General features: G+C 38.0%; 1 protein-coding gene across 13 annotated transcripts in view; it reads left to right on the forward strand.

Moving 5' to 3' along the window:
* Window positions 1–15,748, forward strand: part of GIGYF2 (GRB10 interacting GYF protein 2) — a 79,356-nt gene that overhangs the window by 17,237 nt on the left and 46,371 nt on the right. For 12 of the 13 annotated variants that reach the window (XM_035894994.1, XM_035894996.1, XM_035895001.1 and 9 more), the window contains exons 5-7: window positions 4,199–4,307; window positions 11,469–11,580; window positions 12,133–12,173. In XM_035894994.1, coding sequence (XP_035750887.1) covers window positions 4,199–4,307; window positions 11,469–11,580; window positions 12,133–12,173 — 262 coding nt within the window. Of the gene's footprint in view, window positions 1–4,198; window positions 4,308–10,487; window positions 10,576–11,468; window positions 11,581–12,132; window positions 12,174–15,748 lie in introns of those variants that run through there. The other variant, XM_035895006.1, reaches the window with a different exon arrangement.

Genomic DNA, 15,748 nt, shown 5'->3' on the forward strand with positions numbered 1-15,748 from the left:
ATTTGAACAAATATTTTTCATAGGATGTTGTGTTGGTGGCAGACAGTCAACTTGTTAAATCCAGGATCGTCTTCTGGGAAACATTAACCTATTTTTTAAGTACACAGCATTTTCAGATCAGTGAAACTTTTTCTAGTTTTTGGACCACCTTCTTTTCTGTAATACAAGTGTCTTAAGTTCTGTAACTTCAGTTTTGTCGTCTTTTGAGATGTGTTGAAGTTTTTTGACTGTTAACATCTCTTAGGAAGGTGCAGTACTGTTTACTACTTTGTATGTAAGCTTGATTATTTCCTTCTTTGGTCTCTATAGATATGTAATTAATTGGTGAACAAGATAAGAGTAAGAGCAGGTAGTCCACAAAGATTCCATTTCAAGGGTGACTGATCTGAGTAGTTTAAAAGCTCTTGCTTTAAATTCAATTCCTAGCAGAGAAAACTGCCCCTCTGTGGATAAATGCCTCTGACTTATGACTCTGAGTTGGCTCCCTCTTTATGGCTGTCAGAACTTCTGATTTTTACAGTTGCTCTCTGGTTTGTCATGTTTCTTAGCACTATTACTTCAGAATATTGTGGTTTGATTTTTTTGTTTGTTTCTTTTCTGCTAGAAAGATGAGTATTTTTACTGACTTGAGTGTAATTTGATTTTTGCAGGGGTGGGGAGTGTTAGTATTAGTTTCTTAAGATTTCAGAGCATCCTTCTTCCTTTGCCCTATGATATTGTAGTCTTGAATTTTTCATCATCTTTTTGTGCTTAGGTGTTCTGGTATATCCTCTTCACCTCTTCTGGAATTCCTTCTTCAGAGTTGATTCATATTTCTTGTGTCTTTAGGATGTTATCCTTTGACATAAGATGCTAATAGTTTAGCTTTTAATCAGCAGTCACATTAAGTTTGTGTGAATACACTGTAGGAACTTCATGTCATAGTTAGTCTTAAAAGGCAACTGAGATTAAGATTTCCCATGAAAGCATATTCTCAGCCCAGCTCCCATTCTCCAGTGAGAACAGGAGGGATTCGGGCAGCAAGCCTGGGAAGCCAGACATACAGTAGCACAACAAAATATTGAATCTTAGTGTTAAATACCTTTGGACATTTTTTTTTTTTTTTGCTGATGCATAGTGGAGTCCTTCAGAGAGTAAACTACAAGCCTTTTACAGTTAAAGAAGACGTTGACTTTTGGTGATTGTCAAGATACTGTCCAAGGGGAATAATAAGAGTTTAAGGCTATGGTATTGAAAATGTGCTGAGTAGCCTCTTGGTACAGATGAGATGGTAAGTACTGCTCAGCTTCAGGGATAGGTGGTCTTCTGCTGCAGTGCCCAGTGTTTCATCAGTCTTGAAAGGCTCTGAGGAGCTGGTGTGCACTGTGTCACTGTTTTTCCTGCTCCTTTTCACCTGTAATCATACACGAGTCTTCATGGTCAGCTTCACAGTTCTCTACAATCTCCACAAAAATCTTGATCTGAAAGAAAAGGTCCATATTTCCTTTTTAAGAATGTCTTTCCTGTAATACTTTTTGGGGACCCAGAGGATGTGAACAATCTGGTTTTTCTTGTCTGAAGAACTTTTTTTCCCCTTCACGACTGATTTGAGATATCAAGGGAATAGCATTATTTAAGCTACCAGAAATTCCTGGTGTTTGTTTCGCATGACATAATAAACATTGTTCATCATCATGAATTGTGTTAAGAAGTGATCTTGGGGTGAATATTAATGGCTTTGCTGCTAGTCGTGGTGCAGGAAAGCTCTTTCACCTAAGGTTGACAAAAGAGAGATTAAAACACTTTTGTGTCCCCTCTGTGAATACTGAAGGTAGTATTACACACTCAGAACTTGGGGGATGGTGATTTGGGAGTCCTGTAGAGGACAGGCTGATCAGAACACGTGTACTTTGGGGTAGTGTTCAGTTGAAGTTGAACCTGTTAGGCTTACTCTAGGCTTGGATTCAGAGCAATTCTTGCTTGCAACCTGAGAGTTATGCACCTGATAGCATTGTAGTTGTATGTGTAGTATGTCCAAGAAGAACTTGTCTCAAGCCGATTTAAAAATGCATTATCTAAAGGTGGATGGATGATAAATAATGTCAGCTATATGAATTTAAGTTTAAATGTGTTTATTCCTGCAAAATTAACTAGTCAGATATGGCTACAGTATTCCCTATTACAGGACATGTATATACTTTGGACAGAATTGCTGGTCCTTTTTATCCTTTTTATGTCACTTCCCTGGGAATAAGGATGCTGAGCAAACTTAGAGGTCCATTCATCTTGTAAGTTTTGTTACATGACATCATAGATTTGTCTAAGATCTGTTTCCAGGGAACTGTCTTTTAAGAAAAGAAGGTTTCTGCAGACAGCTTTAACAGTTTCTGCCACTGACCACTGGCAATATGCAGTATATGTTCCTTTGGCTTCCCCCCATCTATTCCTAGTTGCATATGGAAAGAATTCAGTTGTCTTAATCTTACCTGCTTGTGGACTAAAGGAGACTCAAGCTCTTGCTGAGTATAATGGAGATTTTTTTGTGTCCTCATTGTTTGTGTTTCTGATGTCTGTTTCTTGGGATGTCTTCCATTTGCTACTAAAGAATTGAGTCCCTGTTTTGGGCCAGCTTTGCTCTTTGGTTTGTGTTGTCAGGGATTGATGCTGAAGTAATATACTACTAATAGTACAGTGGTTTTTGGTTTTTTGACTTTGCTTTTTTGTTATTTACTGTGATCTTATGTGGATTATTATCACTATGCACATTACAAGGATTGCATCTTCACCACAGCAGTCTCTGCAGAGGGGAGGTAGAATTTGTTCAGTTTAGGCAGACAAGTCAAATGAAAAAAAAAGGAAAAGGAACTGAGATTACTGTTTTGTTCTTACTGGTAAAATAAGGCATCAAAAATTAAGCAATCTCCTATGCAATCTGATCAATAGCTTAAAGTTGTTTCTGTAGTAAAATATTTCACTGCTTCACAAAAAAGCAGATGTATCAAGGAAAGGTGGTGATTTTCTTAGAGGCAAATGGAGGTGGTTCATTTTGACTTGCTGTTGAAATGGATGCTTTAAACTCTTAAGAGCCAGCTAGAAAAATAGAATCAGACTTACTGGAGGCTGGACTGGATTCTTTTTTTTTCTTCCCCCTCAGGTCTACTTAGTTACCAATTCTTTTTTGAAGGAAGATCTATTTTGTAGGAAGAACATATTGAACAGTTAGGCTTGTTTCTGAAATGGGTTAAAACACCTTCAGATTTCTCTTGGCTTTGATGTTAGCCATTTAGATTTTAAATAGTATATAATTGCTTGTCTCCTTGTACTCTGAAGACCTGCAAAGTCATAGTAATTCAGATGAGTTCAGATAGGTAAGCAATTTGCTTCTTTTAAGTTCCTAACAAGAAGCCTGATCTAACAGTTGTTTGGAGTCCTTTGCATTCTAATTGTTTCAAACTTGCATTCAGAAAGTGTGTGAATTCATGTTTGCTTGTTAATGTTTCTGAATGTGCTCCTGAATACTTTGGCCTAGTTTTCCAACTATTTGTGCTCAGAGAATGGGGCCAGATTTGATTACAATTATCCATTCTTTATTGAAACAGCTTTTTCTTCAGCAATTACTTCATGTTAAAATAAAGTTAAATTTTACTGGTGTTTATTATCTTAGTAAAATGAGTATCACTTACATTACAGAAGCTTTAAATACATTACTCCTGTGATACATTTAGAGAAAAAAAACCCAAACTTATTTCTGGAAAGGGCATTGGTAAATATAATTTTATCCAAGTTCTGTTGCTCTTTACATGTTCCTGCTTTGCTTTAGTAAGTTTAGAATTGGTATTAATTAATGGTGTCAGGTATAGGTAGGTGCCAATCTCTTTCTGCAACTGAATGGCTATGTTTAAAGCTGCTGATGTTATTATCAGTTCTGTGTGGGAATCATCTGATGAGGGAGTAGGTGCTCACTTGTTACCTTTAGAGCATGGAAGTTTCAGGTAAGTAACTTGGAAGCACTTATATTGACCAAGATCTTTTTGTAGACTGCTTCAGCTACTCATGTCTCCAAGGAGATCCTTTTCCTTGTTATTGTTAGTCAGTTGCAGAGAATTTGTAATGAACATAAGGAAAGCAAAGCTGGTATTAAGCTGAATTTAGGATAATGGTGTTTCTGGTTTTGTCTTTTTAATAGAATCTCACCTTGTCTCTTTCTTCTTCTTGGCAGAGAAATTTCTCGATGTCTGTAAACAGTGCTGCTGTCCTGCGGTTGACGGGACGTGGAGGAGGAACGGTGGTAGGGGCTCCTCGAGGTCGAAGTTCCTCTAGAGGTCGAGGTGAGCTGTTAGTGGAATGAGCTGCAATGTATGCAGGTGATGCAGGTTCAAGCTTCTGAAAGATGTTAGATGGAGCTTGGTTATAGCCAGGTTTTCTCATACCCAGTTTATTTTCCCTTAAAGCTTTGAAACCTTTCCAATAAGGTGGTGTTTGAGAAAGAATATTGTGTTCAGTGATTGTTCTGCACACCTTAGTGCACATCTGGTACCTGTGTTATGTGCCTTTGTCAGATTGGTGGGTGTGGAAAGCAAAAGGGAAAGGTAGTTTTGAAGTGGAATAGAAAATTGTTTGGTTCAGAATTGTTAGAAATAACTTCATTAAAAGGCATAAAACCAATTTATAGGGAAAGGGGGGAAGAATCCACAAATTATTGAAAACATTAAGATTGTAGTAGGTGGTGGTCAGTGTTCTGAAAAGTCATTTTTATTTATTAACATCCTGAGAATAAACAGGTTAAGATTAATGGAAAGTCATAATTGAATTTGGGAGAAACTTGAGTCTTGTCAATTTTAGTGCATCACTATAGTTGATATCTCATCCTGGATCACTTCAAACACTTGCAAATGAATTGAGAAAATGTCCTCAAGCTGTATCACTAGATTCGAAACAAATTGTTAAATCCAGAATTTAGCTTAGCAGTTCCCTTTCAGTGTGCATACTGCTGTGAAAACTGCTTTGCGGGTTTATATATAAATATGATGGGTTAAATTTAAAATACTAAGAACATAATAATTTGGAAATATCAGAAGTAATTAATCATGTAACATCTGTCTTTGCAGGTGCTTAGGTGAGGTGTCTCTTAGGGTCCTTTCTAATGTAATCTAAACGTCCCTAGCTGTTGATGTTTTCAATAACATCTTCAGAAATCACTTCCATAGATAATTAAATACTTGATCAGATTTTTGCTCTGACTTAATTTGTTCTCTTATTTCTGTTCTCATTCCTTAATCCTGCTTTCTTCTTGGCTTACATCTTTCAGATATTTGTAGATTGTCATTTGTCCTCTTGTGGTTGCTTCCCAGCTAAGGCATATACATTAAACTTTTAAGAGGCTATTCCCAGATTTCCCTGTCTTTATTTATCAGTGTCTTTGCCCAAATGCTCAGGGCTTAATTAAAATAAATAAATAAGTAATGTGCAAATACATAGATGTGGGGTGACACTCATGTATACCTTGTTACATTTCTGTTGTACATTTGAAAGCTGTTGCTTTTTTGCTACGTGCTTTTAATGTGCATATTGCAGTGCTACCATCCATGTTTCACTTTTGCTAGGAATACATGTATTAGCTATTTTTTTTTATAGATTCATTAAAGCCTAATTCTGCAAATGAAATGAATACTGCTGAAAATTTCTTGATTTGAGATCATTTGAGCACTAGTGTGCTCTCTGGTTTCAATATCAAGATACCTTGACCATGTCTAATTTGCCAAACCCTTTATTTTTCTTTCTTTTGTAAAATTTTCCTTTATTTTTTTGCTGTACCATTAACAATAAAGGTCATCCTCACGCAGTGAGCAGTGGGTTGCTTTTTAATTGCCCCCTCTAGTTTCAATGAGGTCATAGGGTTAAATGTGGCAGAATATGGCTTCTAGTTCAGTAATTCTATTATTGAATCTACTTGTATGCATGGAAATGTTGTTTGGCAATAAAAGTTTGATTCATTACACTTTAGTGGACAGAACTTAAAATTTATGCAGTATTATTAAGACTGAAAACTTCTGCATATATTCCTTTCTTCCCATACTTCATTTTAAAGATATGTTAAGAAATACTAGCTCAAGAACTTTGTTGCAAAATTAATCTTTTCCACTTATTTTTGTTTTCATCCTTGTTTGATCTTTTTCTCTTAATTTGTATGAATTGTTATACGCTGTACTTGTTAGGCTACTCTGTCATTCTTTTCTTCTGTTAAGCTGTGAAGGACACAATTTCTCCACCTTACCCCATTCATTTTTCATTCTTGATACAGTTTGAAATTGTAAATTACTGAGCTTTCCCTCTTTCATTAATCCTGGTTGTTGCTGCTTGTTTCTTCCACTCTTCCCCTTTTCTTTCTGTGAGCAATTAGGCTTGGGCTTTTTAGGTATGATGAGTCTTCCCAAAGTTTCTATATCTCAGCAAACAAATTAGGGCTTCTGCCTGACCAAAATTGTACGTTTTTTCCATAATTACACATGCCACTTCTTTGTAATTCAGGACCTTGTTTCTTGTAGTTATTTATGAAAAGCTCAGTGTAGGACCATTGACATCTAACTTGCAAAACTGGCATGTTGCTTGCAAGTAGCAAGATTTAAATGCAGTTCTGTTTTTTTTTTTCAAGTTACAGTGAAAAGGACTTGAAATGTCTTTGGAGTTCATTAAATGAACTGCTTCACTTAACAGTTGGAAAACATTTTTCTTTATTGCATTGCAAAATTGCCTGGGTTCAAAAGGTTATTTGGTGTTTTTCGTGAACTTTACATCATTGTATGCAACAAAGCTGCTGCTGATTGAATGTGGGCTTCATCTTTACCAAAACAAGATTACTGTCTTCAAGTGACTTGCACAGTAACTTCAGGGAAGAATTTGCATGTACGATTAGATTTGTTAATTAAGTTCCCTCACTGAGGAACAAATTGCAGAATTGTGTTCCAGCATTTGGGAGCGTGAGAGGGAATCTGTGACAGATTGGCAAAGGGAAGAACAGATGAACTGCTGGTAAAGGAAGGTTATTGATAGAACTCCGAATGTGACTTCCCTTTATCAGTATTTAAAACTACAACATTACACTCAGTAAATATTTTCCCAGTATTCACCCCAAGTCTTGCTGACAGTGATTACGTTTAGCTGATGTGAAAATGGTTACTGTATGGAAGTTGCTTTGGTTTTTGTTTAAAAGTTTTATGACTGTGTGCTGAAATACAACTTGGTGTTACTGTTAAAAACTGTTTTCAGTGTGCAACTGCCATTGCTAATACTGTATGTGTCTTTGTGGAAACATAAATCCAAAACATTTTATTTAGTACTGAAGTTATATTCTCTAAAGAAACCAAGTACTTGCACGTGACTTTTTTCTAATTGACTTGTTTTCCTGGGAGCTCCCTGTGGTGTGCAGTTAAGCCCTGTGCTTTGTGCTGGTGGGACTGGAATGTCAACATTCATGAATAAGAGCCTCAGACGAGGAGAGATTTAAATAGTCCCTGGAATGGGCTGTAAGCTTACAGACACCTTGTTTTGTAGCTGTTCTCCTTTGTGATTAAGACCCTTATGAAGGGTACTTTGCTTCCCATTAGAAGTCTTTCCCCTCCCACACTATTTCCCCTTTGTAATCTGTTTTTGCTGCTGTTGGGAAGTGTGCAAATGGTGTGAAAGTGGAAAGTTCTCATACCTAAAAGGCAGTAGTTGAACTACAGTCATCCTGCTCTTCCCACACTGTTATGGCTATGATTGTAGATGCTAAACTCTGGTCATGCTGTAATTTCAAGAATTTGCTTGTTGTATTATGTTGTGGGGTTTTTTTTTCTAATTACAATTAAAATGACAGTGTGTGCTGCTTCTTGCCCTCTTGCTTGTATCTTGTATTTTTTTAATTTAAATTCAGGCCAGTTTGTTTTTCAGGTTAGAGACTTTTGGCTGTTATGATGACAATATCCAGTGGATTGAGGTCCTCATTCTGAGGTTTTTAGGGAATTAATGAAATACTAATGATACAGCTGCTCCATTCAGTTCTTGAATGGAAGGGTTTATTGACATCTGTTGACTTTGCATTCAATACTTTGTGCAACATCTACACTTAGAAAGTCTGCTCCTCATGTGCCAGGTATTTTTTTGGAAGTGGCATTCTATTTAAAATATGGATGTTCTAGATTTTAGCCACAAAAAAAGCAAGAAGTGCAGAAACAGAATGGCGGTGTGTTTCTGTGTGCAGTTTTATTCTCTCTACAGTTTTATTCTCTCTGAAAGCATTTTTCGTATGTTCTGCTACTGTTATCATTATTAGCTGTGTCCCAGTGTGCACTTTCAGGTCAGACTCATCTGTGTAATACTTGCTGAATAGCTGACTTTGTACCCCACGGTTTTCCTTAACTAGCTACTTACCTTCTGTAGCTTGGTAGCATCTGTTTTAATGCAGTATGCTTGTCACGCAGTGGTTTCTTTTTTGGTTTCTGCTGGAGTTGCACATGTACTTCTACTGGGTACTGTTGTATGGACACATCTTGTTACTGCAGCTGGATGGTGTGCCTTGTAGCATGCAGTGGAGGAGGGTGGCAACACAGCCAGGGCAAAGCTGGCTTCAATAGGTCCTGCCTGGTACTACGTGGTACCAGCACAGCTGGGAGTTGAGTACTGTGGCCCCACAGGCAGCCTTAAACTGAATTGCTGAGATCGTTTGTTTGGACCTTTTGCAAGGTTATTGTTTAATTCGGACCATTTTGATGGCTGAGCACAGCTGAAATACTGATGAACAGTGACACAGAGGGGGTATGTGGAGAGGGATTTCAAAGGCTGTTGTTTCCCACACTTTTAAAGCTGCCATAAGCTATACTGCTGTTAAACAACTCTTACTCTATTCTTGCCCTTATACAGGGCCTCTGCTTTATTTGCTGATGAAATCTCCCATATCACCAGCCTCCTGGCTCTGCCAGTTGTGTGTCTGCTATCAATAATCAGTGTGCATTCATGCTGGCTCGCACTGCAAGGGGAGCCCTACAAATGTTGCTGTCACTCTGTAAAAACAGGAAAGGATAACTGGTTTTGTTTCTGTTGGAAAAGTGTATGCAACTTTCCACCTCTGCTACCTCAGAGACATGAGATGAGACAGTGCATTCATTCTGTTTTGACTCTGCCTCCTTGTGGCTTTTTCTTGTGAACTGCTCTTGCTTTGTTATCTTCTGTGAGAGGAAGGAAGAGACCTTTCCTGTATGAAGAAACTAGACAAAGATTGCCATTGTGTGAGATGCTTAAACTTACCGCGGCTTTATTTGTGAAGAATAACAGCTTGGAGTCCTTTTCCAGGATCTTAGAGGACCCATAATATCTTAACTGGATAAACATTGTGCTTCTGGTTATGTATCACATCTTCACTGTTTTTTGCCTTTGCAACTTATTTTGCACTTGTGACTATGGTCAACCTTGTAATATCAGACTTGCCATAGTGAAGGTATTTACGGTTTTAGTACAGTCGTAGGTCTGATACTAATCTCTCCTCTCTTGCCTTGAGTGCTCAGTCATCTCCTCTGTCTCCACATGAGTTTGTGTAAGAACAGCTATGCTGAACCAGGCAAGGGCTTGTTTAACTCAATAGTCTGGCTCTAGCAACAGCCAAAAAAAGACACCTTGGCAAGAGAATAAGGCCTGTGAAAAAATACAAAGGTGAGGAACCATCACCTATATGCTCAGCTTCCAGACATTTGCATCTCAGTGTATTTCCTGAACCAGATGTGGTCTCTGTGTTTAGTAAACCTCAGTGTTATTGATCTTCTATGAGTTTGTCCAGTTTCCATCTGAACTTGAGCATCCCCAAAACTCTGTGATAAGGGAAGTCTGCATCTCAGACAAGGAGTTCTACCACTGAACTGCTTTGCTGGTGTTAGGAACCAGGATAGTTTTATCCAAATAAGATGTTTAAATCCCATTTCTGAAGCAGAAGGAAGAATTGTACAGAGATAACTTTGTGGCTTCCTTATACATACTGTAACCTGTACTGGCTGATACAAAATCAGTGTGTTTTTGAGGAGCCTAACTGGATTGTCTGGGGATCACTTTTCTTTCTCTCTGCCTGGAAAGCAACTTTTTTTTTTTTTTCACAAGAGATTTGGTGTAGAAGAGAAACTACGGAACTGCCTTGATTATTTAAATTTTTTTAGAGCATCTCTTCATAAGACACTGAAATATGGTAGAATTCCTGGATGCATCCTTAGATTTTCAATGTAGAGGCTTGTTATCGTTACTTTCTTCAGAAGACTACAGAGACCGGGGTCAGTTCTCAAGGTGTTTACTTCCTGTTTCATTTGGTCATTCTGTCTTATTCTTCTGGATCCCTGGCCAGGTTTGCACCACATCCTTTGAGGTGTTTGTTTTCTTGAAGCCAGGAAGAGCTAAATAAGGAATGATTGAGGTTTGTGATAGTTTCATAGCCACAAATTCCCTTTATCAGGTGCTTTTTAGGTTCTTGGACTTGACTGTAGAGACTGCATGTGTGTGTGTAGGAACGGCATTATCCTGACAACCGCCTGATTGACCTGTTTCACTTGTTCCTCTTCTTTCCTTGAGATCCTTGAAATGGTAAGTTAGCTGATAAAACCCTCCTGTTTCTTCTGCTGTAGCTGTTTGCAAAGCAGTGTTATCTTTTGTAGATCTGGAAGTTTCACTCCAACCATTAACCTAACCAGTGCTGGAAGCTATCTTGAAGGTCTGAGGATGTGTGTGGGTGTTGTTTTTCTGTTGTGTTATTTCTTTTTTCTTAACCAAACATCCCACGCCTACCCAGACACTAAAGGTGTGCTTCAGGATGCTTTACTTAAGGATACATCTTTAACTTTTTGGCTTGAGGCTTGATACTTGGTAGAATAATTTCTTGAAAAAGTAAGGATACTTGGTAGAATAATTTCTTGAAAAAGTAAGGAGAATAATTTTTATTCCATAGCTATTGGAGTTCTTCATGCTGTCCTGCCTATACCCCTCCTGTGATCTTCTTTTCTCCTCACTGCTCCTGGCGGGAAATGTCTGCTGGGAATCACTAGAACTTAATAGTGGTGAAGTTTCCTTCTCCTTTATTAACCTTGACAGCAGTAATTACAAGTACATGTGCAGTACCATTACACTGGATTCTGATGTTAAAAGCAGTCTGAGCTTTGAGTGTAACATACACACATACTGTGTGAACAATGCATCCTTGTTTGGTATTTTCTGTTGGGTAAGTATCTGTTTTCTGTGTTTTTCGGCAAAGTATTTATTTCAGAGTTGTTTGCCTGTTCTGTCTGATCTTGTGCTTCTTGATAAGAATTTTTATATAAGACTCTTCAGTCTTTGTCCCTTTTTCCCTTTGCCCCAGATAATTTCACTGGGTCTTAAGACTGCAAGACTAGTTCACAGGGACACCAGGAAAAGGAAACCTACCTGATTCTTTCAACTTCTATTATTATTTGTAAAAACACTTGTGTTTTTTGTCTTTTCAGGCAGAGGCCGAGGAGAAAGCGGTTTCTACCAAAGAAGTTTTGATGAAGTGGAGGGTGGATTTGGGCGAGGAGGGGGCAGGGAAATGCACAGATCACAGAGTTGGGAGGAAAGGTAACAGAACTCTAGCCCTTAAAGTTTTTTTTACATACATCCGCTCAGCTTCCATTTGTGCCTTTTGACTTCATAAAAATACTTTAGAAAAGGTGATTAGGTGTGTCTGTGAGTGGATGTCTGAATTTCTAAGATGGAGGCAACACAGTAATGTTTCTAGAAACTCAGGAGCAAGGAAAAGAGCGTTTTTGCAATGAATTTTTCTGCTGAGTTCCTAGGAAGAAGGAACTACTTGAAGAGGATATAAATTATGATAGTTGCAGTGGAAATGGTGGGTGAAAACATGGATTGCTGAAGGATTCCCTTCAATTTTAGTCTCAACATTGTTGACAGTACTTAGGGTCACGTTTCAAAACATACCTAGTTGCCAAAGGCTGTGTGCGTATCAGTGTTCCTGAAAATTTCAGTTGTCACTCAGACCTTTAAAGATCCATCAAGCTCTGATTTTAAAAAAGCCCCCTACCAAGTGAAAAAAAAAAAAAAAAAAGCCACACCTAAAATGAGCGGAGTAGTTCCAAAACCTTATTTGAAACTTCTATTCTGCCTTTCTAGGGGAGACAGACGCTTTGAAAAACCAGGGCGAAAAGATCCAGGTATGGTTTTGTTACTGTATGGGCAGAAAATGGGAGGGAGGAGCAGGGTGTGTTTTGGGGAAGGGACCTATATGTACATAAACCTTTCCTACTGCTCCAAGTATTTTCTTGATACAAAATTTGTGATACTGTGTCAGGTTACCTAAATGTGTTCTCAAAGTATTGTTTTTCTTATTTTGTGCTGTATTCACTATTAGACATTTAAATGTTTTAGATAAGAAAAATCTGCAGTAAGTAGGCTCTGTTTGTTCAATTAAGATGTGAAGTCTACAGCTGGAACTAAATTCCTGTACCTCTCTGAAAGGAGTTTGTGCTGATTAACAGGTGTGCTGTGCCAATATGCCTTCTCAATGCAGCTCTTAAACATTCCTGGTGTGTGCTATTTTGGTATGTAGGACTTCTGGACCATGTGAACTGTTAATTTTTTTTTAATGCTTGCTAGTGTGAGGTAGATCCCAGCAGCAATGTTTTGAGGTTCCCATGCTGATTTATTTACTGTCTGCCAAATCAGTTTAAGTCATCATACAAATCTTCTGTTCACTCAGGTTATCATCTGGTCCCCCTCTCTGATACTCCTCTCCTGTTCTGTTTCTTAAATGCTTCACATTGGCCATGTTCAGGCAGAATACTGGATCCTTAATTGTGACCCAGTATGTCTGTTTGAACGTTCAGCTGAACTTGAATTGGAGTGGGTTGTCATCTTGCAGATGGAACATACCTGTTTATGTAAAATCTGTATTCTGAGAGTAGTAAGAACATTCAAGGAAGTTCTCCTCTATCAACTGGTTATATGGTAACTGCAGTGATTTTTTTGCTTTGTGGGATCATGCTTTGATTGTTCTCTGGTATGACCTTGCTCTTTCTACATGGCACCTTTCCACATGCATGTACCACAGCTATGCTTAGTGAGAGGTTTTGTACTAGTAAAAGCTTGCTGACAATGAGTCTTGACTTTTTAGGACCCAGAGGAGCTTTGGTCTTTGCTGAAGGAGTCTTGGCTAGATACCCTCCTTAGTCAACATATTGATAAAGCATAGGACAGAAAAGACAACTGAAGGTTGAATTTAAAGACAAGCAAAACCAAAGAGATTCAACTGCAATTAAAAGTTAACAGGAATGTGTTTTAATCCCTGCTTAGCTGTCAACGTTTTTCTAGTGAGAGTAGCATAAGTTGCCATTTTAATAGTCTTCCAGATTACCATGGTGGCACATGCTTTAGCGGTCTTAAATTACCATGTTTGCTTTCAAAGCCTTCCCAATCCTCTCTCCATGTAGGAACTGATTTTCATTTGTGCTTCTATTTTTCTGCTTTTTTAGCTGAAAGTTTGCACACAACTAAATGTTGCTTGTTTTCCTCATTGTAAAAAGAAGTTACTTCTAAAAATAGCTTGAGATTGATCTGAGATTGTCCATGTTTAAATGCTAATAGTGAAACTTCGAGCTTTCAATGTGTCTTCATATTCAGAGACCTTTTGGAAAAAAATGAAAATAGGAAAAAACAAGTACTACTGAGATTTCATGACTGCATTTTTTACAAAAGACAAATGGATGTAAAAGTAATATCTACCACAGTTGATTCCATTTTATTTATTCCCTTCCAGTTCTTGTGATAACATTCCAATGCTTCCAGATCCAGACTATGGAATGTATCCTGGAAGGAGGTTATAGCGAGGTGGGGGTCGGTCTCTTCTCCCTGGTAATGGGTGGTAGGACGAGGGGGAATGGTCTGAAGTTGCGCCATGGCAGGTTTAGGTTGGACATTAGGAAAAAGTTTTTCTATGAAAGGGCTGTCAAGCCCTGGAAAGGGCTGCCCATGGAGGGGGTTGAGTCCCCATCCCTGGAGGTATTTAAAAGACGGGTAGGCAAGGTACTTGGGGACAGGGTTTAGTGGTGGGATGGCAGTGTTAGGTTAATGGTTGGGCTTGATGATCTTAAAGGTCTTTTCCAACCTAAACGATTTCATAATTCTGGTTAAGATAAAAATATTGCATGTCAATTTAAGAGGAGATGTGTATCGCAGCTGAAATTGAGAAGAATTTACAGTATGCAAGATGTCCTTACTGAAGCTGGCTTCTGCCTGAACGTGAGAGTTAACGCTTCAGCTAGTATAGACCATGTCTTATTTGTAGCAACTACTAGTGGTCAGGATTTTGGAATGCATCTTCTGCGAACCATTTTCTAGAGAAGATGGGGTCCCCGTGTGCTTTGTCCTGGTTCATTGTGAGGAATGGTGTGGTTATTCTCAAATTATGAAGCTTTCTGTAGTACCTGATTGCTCCTCTTAAGTCTCTTTTTCTATTTCTTTTCTAGTTTGATCTTACTTGGCTAAAAGCTCTGTGGCATAGTATGATAGAGGCAAGAGACCCACAATCTTTCTGAAGTTTTATATCGAAAATTGTTTTAACAATAGTAATTTATGTTTGCATGTCACGATGTTAGAGAGTAGTGTCCCAGTAAGTGGGAGGACCGCTTCTCTTTACCTTCAAAGAGAAATAAGGTGGAGAACACAAAAATGTTAACAGAAGGTGTTGGTCTGTTTTGACTCAAGCCTTGGTTAATGAACTAATAGTTACTGTTTATGTAAAGTTTTCCAATAACAAAATATTTTGTGTTCGATAGGGATACAGATGTGCCAAAAGAAGTCCCACGTTAATACCGAGCGCTAATATACCACACAAAGCAGTGGAAGCTGAAAGATCAAGGACTGAATTGACATGCAGTTTATAATTCGGGCTAACATGCTTTAGCCAATGCATGTATTCATTTCTTTTACCCTGGTTAAACTCCTTAGTTTAGGATTTTATTCATTACCTTTATTGTGCTTCAGTTTTTCATTGCTCTTTCATAGGGCCTTGGATTAGCCTCAGATTACATAATTTACTGAGTTGCCAGCTTTTTCATATACTTTGTTCTGGCTGATCACATTACAGAATTAAGAGATCAAATATTAAACTCTTCTGGGCATTCATAACAGATGACAGTGCAAGAAACCCTCAACTAAAAATCATGAGATTAAAAAAGTAATAGACCTTCAACAAAAAATTACCTCTCATGCACGATCAATATGCTGTTCTTAAAAATTGATAGCTTTTTCGGTGCTTACAACAGTTTGCAAGTTCACATTTGACTGGTTCTCAACATAAACAATATCTGTTCCTAGTTTCAGTATGCAAATAGAAGATGCACAAAGTATTTGCGAGTTTCTATTGCAGATTGTCACAGTTCTGACAGACTTCATTGAGAACCCAAATCGCTTCTGGAAGGCTGAGGCCATTAGCAAAGAAAATGAGCAAGTTGTTTTCTTGATCACGGCTGTCTTTTAGAACTGCACAAAAGCTGCTTAATTTTCTGTGCAGCCTCTTGACTAATACCAGCTTAGTAGCTGAGGGGATTTGAATAGTTGCCAGCAATTACACACTGGTAGTAAATAATTGTAATGTAGATTAAACAAGACGTTTAGTAAGTCAGTTGTGGAACCTGACTGAGTTCTGTTTTAATGTGTGTTTTTTGGTTAGGTTAAGAAGACTTGGATGTTAAAAGGATATTCAAGTGATTATAAAAAGGATGTTGAATTT

Source organism: Egretta garzetta, unplaced genomic scaffold, assembly GCF_000687185.1.
Source record: "Egretta garzetta isolate BGI_Z169 unplaced genomic scaffold, ASM68718v1 scaffold775, whole genome shotgun sequence".
In the NCBI taxonomy this organism is placed as follows: Eukaryota; Metazoa; Chordata; class Aves; order Pelecaniformes; family Ardeidae; genus Egretta; species Egretta garzetta.